Genomic DNA, 17288 nt, shown 5'->3' with positions numbered 1-17288 from the left:
GCCCGCCACCGCCTCCAACTTCCATGCATACCACCACCAAGTTAACAGACATTTTTTCCACTTTCAGGACTAGAGATATAGAAAAGAGGCTTTTGGGTCAAGCCCTAAAAGTCAGAGGTAGGGCAGTGAGGTCCATGAGGGGAAAGGTGATTAATGAAGCTCTGTGGGGGGGTGGAGGAGAAGTACTCACCAATAAGGATGAAAACTACAGCAATACAGAACGTGAGCAGATAGCCTCACGTAGGTTCATGGCTTCTGCCATAGCTTTTCCCAAAAAAGCCAACCACTGGGTACAGTTTATTCTGGCACAGCCACTACAAGAAGGCATGGCGGTCACTGAGGGTCGGTCCCAGGAAGAGGGAGAACAATAGTCCCTACTCCTATAGGGAGGCAGGAGTGAGTGAGGAGCACAGAGGAAAGGGTTAAGGGAGCTTAGAGGTCTTAATAGGAAGAAAGGATGGGAGTAGAGTGTGGTGAGATTCCTGGTAAGGCACGGAGGGAAAACAGGAGGCAGATGAAAGATTGACACCCTCCCCAAACCTTGCCTTGATATACAGGCAGACTTTGAATTTTGCTGTGTGAGCTTGGATTTCCTCCTAAACACCTGCCAACCACAGTCCTCTCCACCTCCTTAAATCATCATCTTACTCCTGGTTGCTGAGATAGAGCCCTCTTGTACACCTCCTCCTCAAAAATACTATACTCTTAGGATGCCCCCAGACTCTACATACATTTTCTCCTTTTCTCCCCAGCATCTTGGTAAGACACCAGCTAACTTGGAAGATTTGGGAGATTGAAAGAAAACAGGAAAGGGCAGAGGACAGAATGACACTGAAGATTCCGGTAGACCTCGGCTTGAAGGCAGACACCATGCTCATAGCTTGAGAAGAGCAGGCAGAGGTAGAAATCAGTGCACTTTGGAAACAATGCATTCCATTCATATTTTCACATAGCCTTCCCAGAAGTTGCTGGGCATATTAAATTTTATCCTGCTCTTTGAAGCTTTTACCCCACCCACATGAATCCCCTTAAGTCATTATTGGTTTTTGAGCATCTCCTCTATACCAGGCAATGGGCTAGGTAAGGTTTATCTCACTAATCTTGCCCCCTCTTGGTTCACTCAACTAGTAGTGATTAGGGAGCCCGTACAGGCAAGGCCCTTGCTCTTGACAACTGCAGAAATCCTAGCCATATTGGCACTCTGGCCCCAGGCAGCTCCCAGTCCCACACACCCGTGCCAGTCCTATTTCCTGGAGCATCTCCAGTCACAGGAGCCTGGAAATGAGATTTGGAACACACATTCTTTCTTGGGGAGAGAACCGCATCCCAAAGCAGTAGGACTATCTAGGTACCACTAATGCCAAAGAGGGGAATGGAAGTTTGTGTGTAAGGTTGGCAGGAGTTGGGGTGGGGGGATACCAGATTTGATAATCAAAGAACATCATACAATTTGTTAGTGAAATGAGGGAGGGGGAGAAATGGTGAAGGAAGGTGAGGTGTGAGATTACCTGTGTGTAATCTACTTTTGATGTGATTCATGAAGCCTCTTACCATTTCACCACCTATACCCTAGGCCCTCAGAGATGCAGAAACCAGGGCTCCAGGTCATTCTGCACAGAAGGCTGGAGTAGAGGGCCTTGCCAATTGTGGCAGAGATGCACAGAGATGCAGAGTGTGTCCACAGGATGGCAAGAATAGCTGTAGCAAGGGCTTGGAAACAAGAGTTGAACCGTTAGTGGCAAGAGAAGGTGGGGAGATAACCAGTGTGCTCCATGCCTGAACAGGGTTCTCACCTTGATGTCTCCAGAGAGACTGGTCTCTTGAGTACCCCAGTGGCTGAGGAGAAGATAGAAAACATGCCAAAGCAACTACCCTTTGGACCTCACCACTGTGGGACAACATTTTCAAAGAAAATGCTATTTTGTAAAAGAACAGAGAAAAATTAGGTTTTTGAGGGGCACCTCCTAGCTTCTCCTCATTCAGCCAAGGTCATTACCCGTCTACCCAGTTTAGTGTCCATGACTTAGGTCAGGCTGGGACAAATGAGACAAGATCGTAAACTGGCCAGCCCAGGGATTTATAGGACTCTGAATGTTCTGATGGTCAACTTGCAAATGTCCTACAGAATCAGAAGTCAAGGAGTCTTTGCTGAAGAGGCTTGGGTAATGAGGTACCCTGCTCCAAGGGGAGATGACATTTAGAGGCATGCTTTCCCTTTAGTGCATTTCTCAGCCAGCTTCCCACTGAGTTCACCTAAGGAAACAAGTGGCTCATAGGCGGGGGTTTGTGGGGAGGAACGTTCCTAGCAGATAGTTGATAAAAGAGAGGATCAGGAAGATCATTAAGATCATTTGGCCTGGGAATACCAAAAAAAAAAAAAAGAGAGGGAGAGAGAGAGAGAAGTGTGAATGGAAGGAGAGGAATAACTCCTTTGCCTCTTCACTCTCCTCTCCCATCCTCCAGTTCCCTCTCCCATCAGCCTCTTCCCATAAAGGGGTCTAGCTAAATGGATAAATGGATGTTCTTTTCCTTGCCTCAAACTACAAAGTGCCCCTTCCCTTGCCAGAGGGATGGCTCTCAAGATTGTAACTACCTGGGAGCAGGAAATGGCATTTCCCATCTGGTAGTGTTGTCTACTGTCTGCTCATCCCAACAGATCCCTAGAATAAGTCCTTATTTTTCCCTTTAAGAGTTGGTGTATGGAGTCTGTTTCAGCAAATCTGTCCAGTTTCAGGTTGGGTCCCTGAAAATCTGCTCTGCCAGCGGGAGCACATGCATGCACATGCACACATGCATCCACATCTCCCCCCCATGGCCCCTTCCAGATCTGTCCAGCTCTCTCAGTTCTTACCCTGCCTTGACTCCCTGGCCCCTGCCTTAAACATCCATTCCACACTGGCTATTGCCAGGGACAGAAGGACGGTCATAGTCACCGTGCCCACCAAACATAACTCATTTCTCGGATGCACCTTAAGCAGCTGCACCCATGCTCCTGGAAGGGCAGAACATAGACGTAGTGGGTCAGAGAGATTTTATTGACTGATTTGATTCCTTCATCTGGTTCTTTTTTTTTTTTTTTTATCAACATTTCTTCATTTTAAAGAGAGCTTGAGCAAAGGGAGGGCAGCGAGGGAGACACAGAATCCGAAGCAGGCTCCAGGCTCTGAGCTGTCAGCACAGAGCCCATGCGGGCCTGGAACTCAGGAGCATGATATCAAGACCTGAGCCGAAGTGGGACACTGAACCGACTGAGCCACCCAGGTGCCCCCATCTGATTCTTAAAACGACTTGCCGGGCTGGAATCACAAAAAGCACAGGTTGGGGGGCGCCTGGGTGGCTCAGTCGGTTAAGCATCTGACTTGGGCTCAGGTCATGATCTCACAGTTCGTGGGTTCGAGCCCCACGTCGGGCTCTGTGCTGACAGCTCAGAGCCTGGAGCCTGTTTCACATTCTGTGTCTCCCACTCTCTCTGACCCTCCTCTGCTCATGCTGTCTCTCTCTCTAAGAAATAAATAAAACATTTAAAAAAAAAAAGTGCAGGTTGGTAATGAGCCGACTTAGGAAAAAGGCATACCGAGGGAGAGGATGAGCATTGCCCTGAGCAGGTTTAAAAGGACCTCTGTGAAGCCCGCTGTGTGCATAGCCATTACTAACACGGTGAAAGTGAAGATGATCTGGATGGAAACGCCCAACTCTGGACTTAGGCTGTGTGAAATAAGGAAGTACGTGCCATCTGAAAGGAGAGGAAAGAGGAACCCGTCTGGTCTCACTCCTCCCCCATGTGAACGCCAGCCACCCTCTCACCAAGTCCTAAGGAATAATGGTGGTTCGTTTCCTGGTTAAGTGAGCTTGTCGGGTCAATCTATCCAGCCTGGACCAATCTTTCTATAGGCTAGGGGATTCATGCCCAGGTGCCCCTGTCCAGTCCCACCTGCCCAGGAGAGGGGAGGGAAGAGGCCTCGCTGTCCCATTTCCTAAGTATCTTCCCCAGGAAGATACCTAGAAATGCAGCAAAAAGTGCAGGGTTTGGTGGGGTGGGTCTCAGGATAAGAAAGAGGTGGTATCCTGGGAAGAGGGAGTGGTTGTTGGTGTCCTACCTCAGTAAGAGTGCTTATGCGCCCCACAGCTCATCCAGTCCAGGACTTTGGTCCCCGCAGCAGCAGAGGTCACCCCACTTTCCACTGATCTGTCTTCATCCCAGGGATCTAGGTTAGGGTTAGACTCCTCCAGATTTCCTGAGCACACAGGGTTGGGCTTCCATCTTACCACTGACCCCACCTGGGAACAGGGAGGAAATTCTGAACTGCGGGTGGATCACCTGTGGAACTTAGCCCTGACTCTTTCCCCTCACCCTCGGTGGACTCGACCGGGTTATGTGTGCATTTCATCTGTATTGTTCGCTCCAGGGTCTTAGCTTTATCATGCACAGAAAAACCAATCGACAAAGCCTAGAACTGACTCCAAACACACCCCTCCCTCTTCTGGCCCCATGCTGCAGATGGCCTGTACAGTCCAGACTCTCTTCTCCCTCCCCCTCCAGCCCCAACTGGCAAACGCAGCCTTTCTGTCCTGGTGCACTCCACCCAATTCCCACATCCTCCTTGGCTTCCGAATTTGCCTCGCTCAGCACATGGACATGACCTACAGGTGGAAGAAGGGAGGAGGTCATCTCAGGACAGAGCCCGGAGGATTGGGTGTCAGAGTCTGGGCACCCGGAGCCCAGCTCCCTAGCCCGTCAGCGCTGGCTATAATTAGTCGGGTGGGGCTGCTGCACTGACTCAGGGGCAACTTTCCTCTATCACACGATCCAAAGCGAAGCAAATAAGGTTCAAGGGAGAGCCAGGAGGAGCGCTGGTGTCTCGGGAGGGTGACTATCGGGGTGGGATGGGGACAAGCCGGGTGGGATATGGTACTGGGTACTGGATCAGTACACATGCTTCTTGCACACTTCGGTGCTCTTCGTGAACCCCAGAGTTGGGCCATATAGCCTAGCTACTTGAGCCTTGGGAAGGTGGAGGGGAGTGGGGTTTGCAGTAGGGAGAGGGACTGCCATGTCACTGGGCTGGAGATGGGGGTTCCTCTGGCCTCTGTGGGTCCAGCTTTGAACCCCAGCCCCCTCTCTTTCCTCTGTTCACCTGTAGCAAAACAGCAAACCTGGACCATGAGCGTCTCGGACTCCTCACAGCGTCCTTCGGACCCGGGGAGAGTCTCTCCTCCAGCCCAGAAGGATCACCTTGACCTACCTTTGTCCTACCCGAGAACCCCCTCCTGGCCACCTTCCCCAGATGAGGATCCCTGTTTGCCCCCCTTCCCTCTGGAAGAGCCTGTCCCCAGGCCCACAGCCCCAGGGAGCCTTCCCTCTCCAGCCTTGTCCCTAGAGGAAGAAGAGGAGGAAGATGACGAAGACGACGAAGACGCAGCGGAGCCCGAGGGGCTCTGCAGCGAGGAGCATCCCAGCCAGTTTTTCGCAGAGGCACAGCGGCTGAGGGAGCAGAGGTTGTTGCTGGACGAAGAGGTGTCAGTTGGGGGGCAGGTATATGGGGTGCATCGGGTAATCTTGGCTGCAATTAGCAGCCTCTTCCATGACAGGCTGCTGGGTGGCAGAGGTCCACGATCCCCCCTCAGCCTCGATGTGGCCCCTGGGGCCTGGGAGGCCGTGCTGACATTTGCCTATGAGGGGTTGCTGGGCCCTGCCCCACCGGGAGATGTGCTGGTCGCCGCTGAGGCCCTGGGGGCACCCCGGGTGAAGGCCGCAGCCCAGTGGAGATGCAGAGGGGCTGGAAGCACCAAGGAAGATGAAAAGCAGCCCAGCCAGGCAGAGGAGCTGAGGGAGAACCTGCAGAGCATCGAGCTCCTGTACCAGGAGGGCATCGGGTGTGACCTGGAGCTGGAGGCAGGCGGCTGCAGGCTGCGGGGTGAGGGCCTGTGTGGCATTATATTACTGTAGTTGCATTTATGTGTGTGCAAGCTGCAGGTGGTTTGATCCCTGCTATAGTGGTTTAGGTCCCAGCTGCAGTCAGAATTTCCTTGGAGGTGCCTTTGGTGCCTTTCCTGACCCACTGAGAGTGAGGCATGCGCACTTGAGTTGTTTACCTAGGAGCACCTGGCAGACTCAGACTGACCCTTCAATCTGTGGCTTTCCCTGTGCCCAGTAACAGAGAATTTCCAGCCAGCTGGCTGGTGTTCTAAGTACAGTCTAAGCCAGGGGAACAAGTAGAAAGTGATGGACTTAAACAGGAATTAACCAAAGGCTGTTCTTGGCGTCTTCTATTTTGGACACAGAAAAGTCAGAGGAATATGGTGGAATAACTCACAGTGTGTCCTCTCACCTAAGTGTGCTTGACACCATGGTAGATATGGGTTCTACAGCTAATGAGCAAGGTCTGGTTTTGTTTTGCCATAATCTTAAAGCTACAAGGGCATGGCACTTTGACGTTAAGTAGGCTCATCACTAGGAAAGCTGAGGAGGGTTGAATAAGCCAAGTATTATTCTGATACTATTAACACTGAGTGAGGTACTAGGGTCCAGGAATTTTTACACATGTCATCTCTTTTCATTCTTGCTGTAAACTAGTGAGGTAGATGCCATTATCCTTAGGTGCAAGGGAAGACCATTAAACTCTGAAATGTTAACCAGTGAGAACGAGGATATAAGCCAGTATTCACTAGCCCAGTCTGTTTTCACTAGGTCATGCAATGCCTCCTATGCAACCAAACTGAAGACACACGGGATCTGACAAATGGAGTTGGAATGCAGGCACATAAAATTTTTAAATTAAAAGGTATTAGTTTAGGGGTGCCTGGGTGGCTCAGTCAGTTGGGCGGCCGACTTTGGCTCAGGTCATGATCTCATGGTTCATGGGTTCGAGCCCCACGTCAGGCTCTGTGCTGAGAGCTAACTCAGAGCCTGGAGCCTGTTTCAAATTCTGTGTCTCCCTCTCTCTCTGACCCTCCCCTTCTCATGCTGTCTCTTTCTCTCTCTCTCAGAAATAAATTTTAAAATGTTAAAAATTTTAATAAAAAAAAGGTTTTAGAGATTATCTAGTTCAGCTTTTATACTTTACTGATAAAGAAATCAGACTTCGAGACATGTCCAAACTCACATAGCTACTGCTCATTAGAATGACTGGAACCCAGAGCACTAAGCATCCTGTCTTAGCTTGAACTACTTTAACAGTACCATAGACTGGGTGGCTTGACAACTGAAATTTATTTCTTTAAAAAAAAGTACTTATTTAAATTTGAGCTAGTTAACATACAGTGTAGTATTGGTTTCAGGAGTAGAACCCCATGATGAAATTTATTTCTTACAGTTCTGAAGCCTGGAAGTCCAAGATCAGGGTATAGTCAGGTTATGGTTAGGTCTCTCTTTCTGGTTTACAGAGAGCCACTTTCTCACTGTATCCTCTTCGTGTGGTAGAGGGAGAGATTATCTCAGTAATATCTTTCATATAGGACAGTAATTCCATTCATGAGGGTTCTACTCTCATACCTAATCACCTCCCAAAGGCCCCACCTACAGATATCACTACACTGGGGAGTAGAGCTTCAACATAGGAAGTGGGGAGGAGAACATAAACATTGAATCCATAGCAGGTCTCTAGTGTTTGTTATCATTTCTGATAATAGTAGATGGAAGGGGGAATTAAAATTTCATAGTTAATGGGGCACTTGGGTGGCTCAGTTGGTTAAGAATCTGACTTTGGCTCAAGTCATGATCTCACAGTTGGTGAGTTCAAGCCCCGCATCAGGCTTTGTGCTGACAGCTCAGAGCCTGGATCTTGCTTTGGATTCTATGTCTCCCTCTCTCTCTGCCCCTCCCCTGCTCAGACTCTGCCTCTCTCACAAAAATAAGCATTAAAAATTATTTTAAAAAATAAATAAAATAAAATTTCATAGTTATAAAATTCTCACTAGGGTTTCAAATTTAAACATTTCTACCCCTGCTTTCATTTTCCTAAGAAACATTCCAACTTAATGGTGGAAACCTGTCACTTAAAATTCTAGGGAATAATGATGAGTAGGAGTGAGAATGTAAGTAGTTGTGACCTTTTCACAGTGGCTTGGAGCTGTAGGTTTGTTAATTACATGGAAAATGAAATGGCTTGCTTGCTTCAAGGAATGCAGATTTTCTCAGGCAATACGGATTTGAAAGCTGTCACTGATAGTTACTACTTGGGAAGCACCTAGGCACTAATGGCTGCTTAAAAAGACAATGGAGGAGGGGCGCCTGGGTGTCGGTTAAGCGTCCGACTTTGGCTTAGGTCATGATCTCGCGGTTCGTGGGTTCGAGCCCTGCGTGGGGCTCTGTGCTGACTGCCAGCTCAGAGCCTGGAGCCTGTTTCAGAGTCTGTGACTCCCTCTCTCTGACCCTCCCCTGCTCACGCTGTGTGTGTGTCTCTCTCTCTCCTAGAAATAAATAAAAAAACATTTTAAAAAATTAAAAAAAAAAAAGACAATGGAGGAGCACCTGGATGGCTCAGTCTTTTAAGCATCTGACTTCAGCTCAGACCATGATCTCACGACTTGTGAATTCAAGCCCTGCATCAGGCGTTCTGCTCTCAGCACAAAGCCTGCTTCAGATCCTCTGTCTCCCTCTCTCTCTGCCCCATTCCTGTGTGCACTCTTTCTCTCTCTCTCTCTCTCAAAAATAAACATAAAAAAAATTGTTTTAAAGACAATGGAAAGCCCCATTAACAACATTTGTCCTTTGACGGAGGCAGACGTGCCACAGTTGGTCAAAGCAGCCTGAAGTTCATAAGCTTCACTGGGTGTTTGGCCTGGTACCTGCCTGAGAGGCCTTCTGGCAGCATTTTCTCCATTTTTTTTTTTTTTATTATGAAGCATTTCAAACACACAGAAAATTAAGAAAATAAGATAATATTTTTTTAAGTTTATTTATTTATTTTGAGAAGGAGAGAACACAAACAGGGGAGGGACATAGAAAGAGAGAGAGAATCCCAAGCATGTTCTGCAAAACAGGGCTCGAACTCATGAACTGTAAGATCATGCATGACCTGAGCCAAAATCAAGAATCAAATGTTTAACTGACTGAGCCACCCAGGCACCCCCGAAAAATATTAATATGAACACCCAAACACCCATTTCCCAGACTTAACAATTAACATTTAATGATACTTGTTTCATCTCTTTATTTTACTTATCACTGAAGTTTAAAGTAAGTCTGTGACATTTCCCTTACAAATACTTGGGTACATGTCTCTTTAAAAGAGGACTTATAACCACAATGCCTTGCTCAGTTCTAACAAAATTAATGATCATTCCTTAGTATCACCTAGTCCAAGCTGAAATTTTCCCGCTTGTCCAAAAAATGTCTTTTAGAACAGGCTTATTCAACCCAGGAACCAATCAAGGACTGTGCTGTACTCAGATACACGTCTTTTAAGCTTCCTTTGCTCTTGCACAGTCCTCTCCTCTTTTATGATTTGACTTACTGAAGAAACAAGATGAGTTATCTTACAGGTGCTCCACTTTCTAGATTTGTGTGTTTTCCATCATGGTTTTGTTTAGCTTGTTCCTTTAGCCTCTCAATTTCCTATAAATCTGAATTTAGATCTAAAGTTTCAGTTAGATTTAGGTTCAAATTTTGGTCAGAATATTCCATACCTGATACCAAGTATCTCAAATTGCATTACATTAGGAAGCATTTATTTAAATTTATATTTATTAGCATTTGTTAACAGGATTGTTTCAGTGTTCAGTTACCATGCAGGTAAGAAGGGTACCGATACACACGTATGCTCATTGCAGCCTGACCTCAGTGGTGGTGGGTGGTGAAGATCTGCTCAGGAAGCCATTGCATGGAATAAAAAATAAACCACTTCCTCTCTCTAGGACTCACTTTCCTTCAGGAGCAATCGAACTGGATGATTTTTAAGGTTTCCAGTTTAAAATGTCGTGATTCTATGAAATGTACTGAGATGAGGAGGGGGTGTGCAGAGAAAAGCGGCACATGGGACATCTTAAGCAGGAGATGGCAGTTAAATAAGGTTAGGTCACAGCCATGTGGAACCATTTTTTTTTTTTAAGAAAAATTTTTAACATTTATTTTTGATAGACAGAGATAGAGCATGAGTAGGGGAGAGCCAGAGAGAGAGAGGGAGACACAGAATCCGAAGCAGGCTCCAGGCTCTGAGAGCATAGAGCCTGAAACAGGGCTTGTACCCACAAACTGTGAGATCATGACCTGAGCCAAAGTCAGACACTTAACCGACTGAGCCACCCAGGTGCCCCATGTGGTACCATTTTCTAAGTAAAATCCTGACTAACAAAATGTCTGATGCCAGTGGCTCTTATGATTGTAAAGGAAAGAACTTTGCTGTGTGTGCACCATAGAGACCTATGTAAGTTGCACACCGGTCTTTGCGGTTTATTTTGTGCCCCCTTTGAGCAAAAGCTGTCTATGGCACCTACTCAACTTGGTCAATCAAGACTCTCTTTCTATTTGACCTGAATCAAAAAACTAAAAGCAATGTTTATCAGTGTCTTCAGGCCACTAACACGAGAATCATGCAGGGTGCTTGGAAATGTTAAAATACAAATTCCTAGGGTCTCCATCCAGACCTGCGAAATCAGAATCTCTGGGGGTGGGTCCCTGAAACCTGTGGTTTAACAAGCACCACCACATGGTATTCTGATGCACACCAGGTTTGGCCTGTGGCCTTGATTGGTTGGCCAGAAGTTGGGGATGTGAGGTTGGGATGGTGCCTGGCAATCTGCAACACTCTAGATTCCCCTCTGCTTCTTTCTTGCAGTGCACCGAGCAGCCCTGGCCTGTGGCAGCGAGTTCTTTGGTGCCATGCTCCTGAGCGGGATGAGGGAATCCCAGGGCACAGAGGTGTCTCTGCACACTATCTCTGCCCAGGACCTGCGACTCCTCGTCTCCTTTGCCTACTCCGGGGTTGTGCGGTTGAGGTGGCCAGGACTGCTGAGAGCTGCCCAGGCTGCTCTCCAGTACCAGAGCTCTTCCTGCCTTGCTCTGTGCCAGAGAGCCTTGGCACGGGGCCTCAGCCCCGCACGTTGCCTGGCCCTGTTCCCCATAGCAGAAGCCCCTGGCTTAGAGAGGCTCTGGAGCAAAGCCCGTCACTACCTCCTCACCCACCTGCCTGCTGTGGCTTTGTGCCCCACTTTCCCTTCTCTACCAGCAGCTTCCTTGGCTGAGCTCCTGGATAGCGATGAACTACATGTGCAAGAGGAGTTAGAGGCCTTCATGGCTGCATGGCGTTGGTTAGCTGCCAACCCTGAGACTCAGGAGTCAGACGCCAAGGCCCTGCTTCGATGTGTTCGTTTCGGCCGCATGTCCACCAGGGAGCTGCGGAGGGTCCGGGCCATGGGGCTGCCTCCACCCCTGCCCTCAGACTTGCTGCATCAGCTCCTGGTAGAAGCTGCAGTTCCAGGTCAAGAGAGGCGGAGGGAGCCTGACCAGGCCCTGGTAGTGATTGGTGGGGACGCGCTCCGAGCAGACATGGCCATAAGACAGCCATCCCGGGGAGTGTGGTGGGTGCGCGCCTTTTGCTGCGGCACGGGACTGGTGCGAACCGTGGAGTGGGGGCGACTGCCGGCTCTGCCTGCCCCGGGGCGCTTCCGGCATGGGGCTGCGAGCCTAGAAGGAAGTGAGCTCTACGTGTGTGGGGGACAAGATTTCTACAGCCACTCCAACACCCTGACTTCGACTCTCAGGTATGGGCCCCTTGGAATAGCAGGCCCTAAGGTGGGTGGCTGAGGGGAATTGTTGGCCCAGCCAGCCACAGGGTCCCGGGGTCACTCTTCTTTGGTCCTGCTGTGTCCAGGTGGGGCCCCAGTCAAGAGGACTGGGAGGAGATGGCACCTTTGTGCCAGGCTCGGAGCTTTTTCCCCCTGGTGGCGCTGGACGGATTACTCTATGCCCTGGGCGGCCTAAACGGTGGACTTGCCCTCAACTCTGTGGAGACCTATCACCCCGAGCTCAATGTCTGGAGGTGAGCAGGGAAAGGGCTGTTTCTAGACATCAGGGAAAGGACTTGGAAGAGGAGAGTTGAGGATTTTTGCCTGATCATGTGCCCTGTTCTCCCTTAGGCCAGCACCTGCTCTTCCAGCACCTCTCTTTGCCCATGCAGCTGCGGTTCTGGAGGGCCAGTTGTACCTGAGCGGTGGCTGCAGTGGGGCCGGCCAATACCTGGACTCATTGCTGCACTATGACCCCAAACTTGAGAAGCCAGGGACGCTTCTGAGCCCTATGGGGGTACCTCGGGCTGGCCATGTCATGGCTGCTCTGGGTGGCCGGTTGTATGTCGCAGGTGGGCTAGGTGAGACCGGGGACCTGCTGAGCTTCGAGGCCTATGAACTGAGGACTGATAGCTGGACTCAGTTGGCACCCTTGCCCTCCCCCCATGTGGGGGCGGCAGGGGCCGCGCTGCAGGGAGAGCTTCTGGTGCTGGGGGGCTACAGCCACCGTACTTATGCCCTGTCCCACCTTATCCATGCTTATTCTCCCGGCCTGGGCCGATGGCTCTGCCTAGGAACTCTGCCAAGGCCTCGGGCTGAGATGCCTGCCTGCATCCTGACACTGCCCACTGTGCAGCATGTAGCTTTGGGTCCCACACGGCACCAAACCAAACCCGCTGGGTGAGTGGGGAGCAGCGGTGCATGGAGGGAGGAAGGGATAAGAAACGTCACGAGAGGACAGAGATTATGGGGGGAGAAAGAGAAGGCTTGATTCATGATAGCATCTTATTCCAGCACAGCGTTTTACAACTCACAAACTGCTTTTGTATATGTGGTCTTCAGTGAGGAAAAAGTAGCTCCAGAATTCCTGGAAAAGGCTGTTGGAGGAGGGGAGGAGATGAGGCCCAGGAGCAATTTCATAAGGTTTAGGGACCCTGACACCATTCTTGGTGGGGAAAGTGCAATTGGCTGGGAAGACAGTCCAGAAGCTCCAGTAGCCAATGTGTAGGGGCCGTGAGAGGAGAGTTAGAGAAATGATGATTCTGACCCATGGATCTAGATGGAAAATGTGGAAAGGCCAACCGTAACAATGTTCTTTCTTAGGTAACTTGCAGTCTTAGTCCAGCGTTTCCTCAGTCCGCAGCCCCTAAGAGCCTCTTGGTCTTCATTCTGAGGCGGAAGTCCTTGCCTGGACCTGGCACGGCACAGGGGCCTGGGGTGCCAGGGTGCTGAAGCGTGAGTGCTGTGTGTAGGGAAGATGAGGAGGGTGGGGGCAAAGGAACCAGGCACCTGGAGTGGGAAAGGGATGGCATGGAGTTTGAGGGGTGAGGTGCAAGAAGCCAGAAGCCTGACTGGCTTCTTTCCTTCCCTTTGGGGTGGAGTCAGGGATCAGGAGTGACAGGCAGCTGTTGTGAGCGGCTAAGTTGTGAGAGGAAGTGGTGGAGAGAAAAGTGGTGGAGAGAAGACTCAGAAAAGTGGTTTCCTCCCTTTCTTTCCCCTTTCTCTAGAGTTTTAAAAATCCATTCCCCCCTTTTTTTTTTTTTTTTTTTTTGGCCAGGATAAGTTAAATCAGATGCTTCCTCTCTTCCTTCTTCCACCCCTCTCTTCCTTCCACCCTCCCCCCTTCTTTCTTTTCTCCCTTCTCCCACACAGTGATCAATCACCTACTAGTTGCCAGGCACCAAATGAAGCATTAAGGATACAAAGATCAGAGAGGTCCTGACCAACGAGTAGACTTGTAAACAAATACAGTTTTCACAGTGGACTTACGGGTATGGACACTTACCTCAACCCTGTCACACCAGGCACTTAGAGGTACAACAGCCCAGACAATGGAGAGTGAACTCTGCTCAGGGAAGGCTTCTGTTAAGGAAGGCATCATCAAATGAGTGTAGTTGGAGTTGGATGTCGAAGACTACTTGGAAACTCACCAGTCAGAGAAGGAGGAAGGTACTCCAGTCAGAGAAAAGAAGCACGTGGGTCATGTAGTGCCTTGTGTCTCTATAGCAAAGGGGAAGTCAGTATTCCAGAGGGTTCTTTAGTGAATTCTGCTGCTGTTGCCAGCCCACCTCTTACTCTGGAGCTTTTCTGAAGACAATAGCTTTCACGTAACCGTATATTCCCTCCCTCCACAGCTTCTCTATGTCTTTCCTGTATGGTATTTCCATTTCTGACCCCTGAGCAGCTCAGGGCAAAGAAGGGCCAGTTCTTTGTATAGGTCAGTTTTCTATTACCATTGTTTGTTAAGATTCTCATACTCCTAAAGGTGAAATAAAGGAGACTCCCTTGAACCTTTCTTCATCCTGGCCTGTAGGTGTTTGACATGCTTTGTTTATTTTTTTTGAGATTTCATTAATGAGTTCTTTTTTCCCCTATATCTCTGTTTTGGAGCATAAATGAAAATGAGGAGGGATATATAGTATATATTTGAGAAAAGGGAAGAAAAACTGAAGAAATCAGGAAAGAAGGAAATTGAAGGTACTGAGAAACTATGAATATGGAGTCTTTAAGATGAACTTCTATGAACATGTTCTTTGTGGTTTGTAGGCAAAGACAGCTTTAAATAAAGATTTCATCACTGTTGAATGCTGCTTGTCTGAGTTTCTCTACTATAAAAAGGTTTTAAAAATCCCCTGCAGTTAAGTTCCTCCTAATCCTCCTATACGTGCAAACATATGATNTTAACCACAGTATTGAAACTACCCTCCCTCATTGTCACCATGACCTACTTCTCACCAAATACCGTAAAGCCATCCTCATTCTCCTTCATCTTTCTGCAGGTATCGACTGGCTTGAAAACTGGCTCTTACCCCCCAAAATTTCTCCTCCCCTGGCTCCAAAGAGTGCACTTTCCTGGACCTTCTCTTATGTCACCCAACCAAACAGGTAGCAAAAAACCAAATAATATTGTCCAACGGACATGGCTCCATCCCAGGTGGAGCTGACAGCCACGGGCCCAAAAGTACGCAGATGGGGGCAGTTAGTTACAGAAGTCTCTAGCTTTCATTATTTATTTTTTAGAGTTTATATTTTAACTTTTTTAATTTTTTTTTTTTTTTTTTTTTTTGAGAGACAGAGCATGCACAGGGGAGGGGCAGAGAGAGAGGGAGACACAGAATCCGAAGCAGGCTCTATAGATTCTGAGCTGTCAGCACAGAGTCCAACACGGGGTTGAACTCATAAACCGTGAGATCATGACCTGAGACAAAGCCAGACATTCAACTGACTGAGCCACCGAGATGTCCCTCATTATATAGTTTTTAAATTGAGGATAGAGTGAGAAGATAGAAGGAGGCCTCTGGTCTGTAGCAGGACACCAGTCAATGGTCCACTCTTCATTGAGAGAGGCCTCACTGAAGGTAATAGGTTGGGGTCCTAGCCAAGTGGTCTGAGATTCAAGGTAGTATTGCACTCCCAGAAGGGAAGAGGGATGAGAAACAGGAATTGGGATGGAAAACATTCACACAGAGTGGGCAATTATGGCAATCCAGGGATTAGGCTACTGTTTGGTGAGTGTGTAGAGGCCCAGGATTCTTACCTCTGATACATCAGATAATGAGGCAAGATGTTTTATTTTTTTTATTATTTAAAAAAAATTTTTTTAACGTTTATTTATTTTTGAGAGACAGAGCACGAGTGGGGAAGGGGCAGAGAGAGAGAGACACACACACATATGCACAGAATCCGAAGCAGGCTCCAGACTCCGAGCTGTCAGCACAGAGCTCGATGTGGGGCTCAAACCCACAAACTGCAAGATGATGACCTGAGCCGAAGTTGTAAGCTCAACCGACTGAGTCACTCAGGCACCCAGAGGCAAGATGTTTTAGATATTCCCCTACTAGCTCCCTCTGCGCTCTTCTTTCAACCCCTTTTGTGAGTAAGGGTGGAATTTCCACTAGTGCTCCCATCTTTTCAAGACTGACTCAGGAAATGGATAGGATTGGGCATGTGGACTGGTTTACCAGTAAATGCATAGGACTGCCTGAGTCTTTTGTCTCCTGTGCCCCATTCTAGATTGCCCATGTTCTTCTTTTACCTTGTTTTATGTTCCTCTTTTAGAAAGCTCACCTCCCCTCTATCTAAAGTCACAATAACTCACCTGTGTTCCAGACTGATTTTTTTTCCCAGCATTCCTCACCTTTACTTGGATGTACCACTATCATAACTTCAGACTCATCAGGCTTTGTTGATGCTCTCATTTTCCCTTTTCCCTAGACACAAAGCTTTGAAGTCATTTAAGCTTGCTCTCCCCTTATCTTTCTTGTCTCATATGTGATTTTGAATTGCTGAAATAGAAACCTAACTGGTTTCTTGTCCCAATATTCTCTCTGTCAAAGACAATACATGTATGATGCTCTGGACACCTGAAAAGTTGAAGGCAGAAAAGGTTTAAAAATGGAAAAAAAAAAAAAAAAAAGGAGATTGAAAGTCACGTGAAAATCCTACTAGCTACAAAATCACGTATCCTATTTACCGAGGCGGTCTGGACTGTAGAGATCGTGTAATTCAAACCCTTCTCTATCAAGTGCAGGAAGCCAAGGCATGTGGCACAGTCTGGATGATGAAGAGGAAAGCTTTTTGTGAGAGCAGTTTCCAGGTGACATATCTTTTTTTTTTTTTAATGTTTTATTTATTTCTGAGAGAGAGAGAGAGAGATAGCATGAGCAGGGGAAGGTCAGAGAGAGAGGGAGACACAGAATCAGAAGCAGGCTCCAGGCTCTGAGCTAGCTGTCAGCACAGAGCCCAATGTGGGGCTCGAACCCACGAACCGTGAGATCATGACCTGAGCTGAAGTCGGACGCTTAACTGATTCAGCCACCCAGGCATTCCCCAGGTGACATATCTTTACCTAAGGACCAAGAGGCTGGCTTGAACAAGCATCACGGTTAAGGTCTATAGGCAGGAAAGTCCTAACACCCTTTCAGGGTCACAGACTACATTCCAAATCCTGGCTAACCCTTGGGATCAAGGGGCTATAGGTGGACAAGTGTGAATTTATCACAGCTCCTAGTAATACAAAAAAATACATATATGCAGAAATATAGCATGTCATTAGCCATGATATTAATAGCCTTTTTTTCCCTCAGAGATAGATATTTATGGTATTATTGTTATAGTTGATAATTCAAGATATAATTATCTGTATTTCTGATAATAATAATAGAAAAAAGGTATAGCTTGAATATATTGAATTAGAATCAGTAACTTGGGTTCGAGCCCCAAATCAATTGCTGTTTTGGTAATCGTAAATCCCTTAATCAATTTGAATGCCAGTATCTTAATCCATAAAACAGGAATAATAGCTGTACTGTAACTATCAGAGTGCTATTATAGTTGTGAGCCTC

At 47.9% G+C, this 17288-nt stretch overlaps 1 protein-coding gene and 1 non-coding gene across 2 annotated transcripts; both read left to right on the top strand.

The window, feature by feature from the left end:
• The first annotated feature begins 3327 nt into the window (after positions 1-3327).
• On the top strand, positions 3328-3412 carry TRNAP-UGG (transfer RNA proline (anticodon UGG)). Its single transcript has one exon. It is a non-coding gene; the product is annotated as a tRNA-Pro (tRNA).
• A 1749-nt stretch (positions 3413-5161) lies between these two features.
• On the top strand, positions 5162-12628 carry KLHL33 (kelch like family member 33). Its single transcript, XM_077770504.1, has 4 exons — positions 5162-5915; positions 10776-11700; positions 11811-11978; positions 12076-12628. Exons 1-4 carry the CDS (start codon positions 5162-5164, stop codon positions 12626-12628), a joined length of 2400 nt encoding a protein of 799 aa, XP_077626630.1.
• Positions 12629-17288: the final 4660 nt, after the last annotated feature.

The sequence above is a fragment of the Crocuta crocuta genome, unplaced genomic scaffold (genome assembly GCF_008692635.1).
Source record: "Crocuta crocuta isolate KB4526 unplaced genomic scaffold, BGI_CrCroc_1.0 scaffold175, whole genome shotgun sequence".
Lineage (NCBI taxonomy): Eukaryota > Metazoa > Chordata > Mammalia > Carnivora > Hyaenidae > Crocuta > Crocuta crocuta.
The sequence above is the reverse complement of the archived record's forward strand: the minus strand, read 5'-3'. Positions and strand labels throughout refer to the sequence as shown.

What these genes read in the sequence shown, in the direction of transcription:
- KLHL33 (XM_077770504.1), top strand. Translation starts at nt 5,162, where the DNA reads ATGAGCGTCTCGGACTCCTCACAGCGTCCTTCGGACCCGGGGAGAGTC. An exon ending in AGGCGGCTGCAGGCTGCGGG is followed by an intron (nt 5,916 to 10,775) that starts GTGAGGGCCTGT and finishes TCTTTCTTGCAG; the next exon opens with TGCACCGAGCAGCCCTGGCC. An exon ending in ACCCTGACTTCGACTCTCAG is followed by an intron (nt 11,701 to 11,810) that starts GTATGGGCCCCT and finishes TGCTGTGTCCAG; the next exon opens with GTGGGGCCCCAGTCAAGAGG.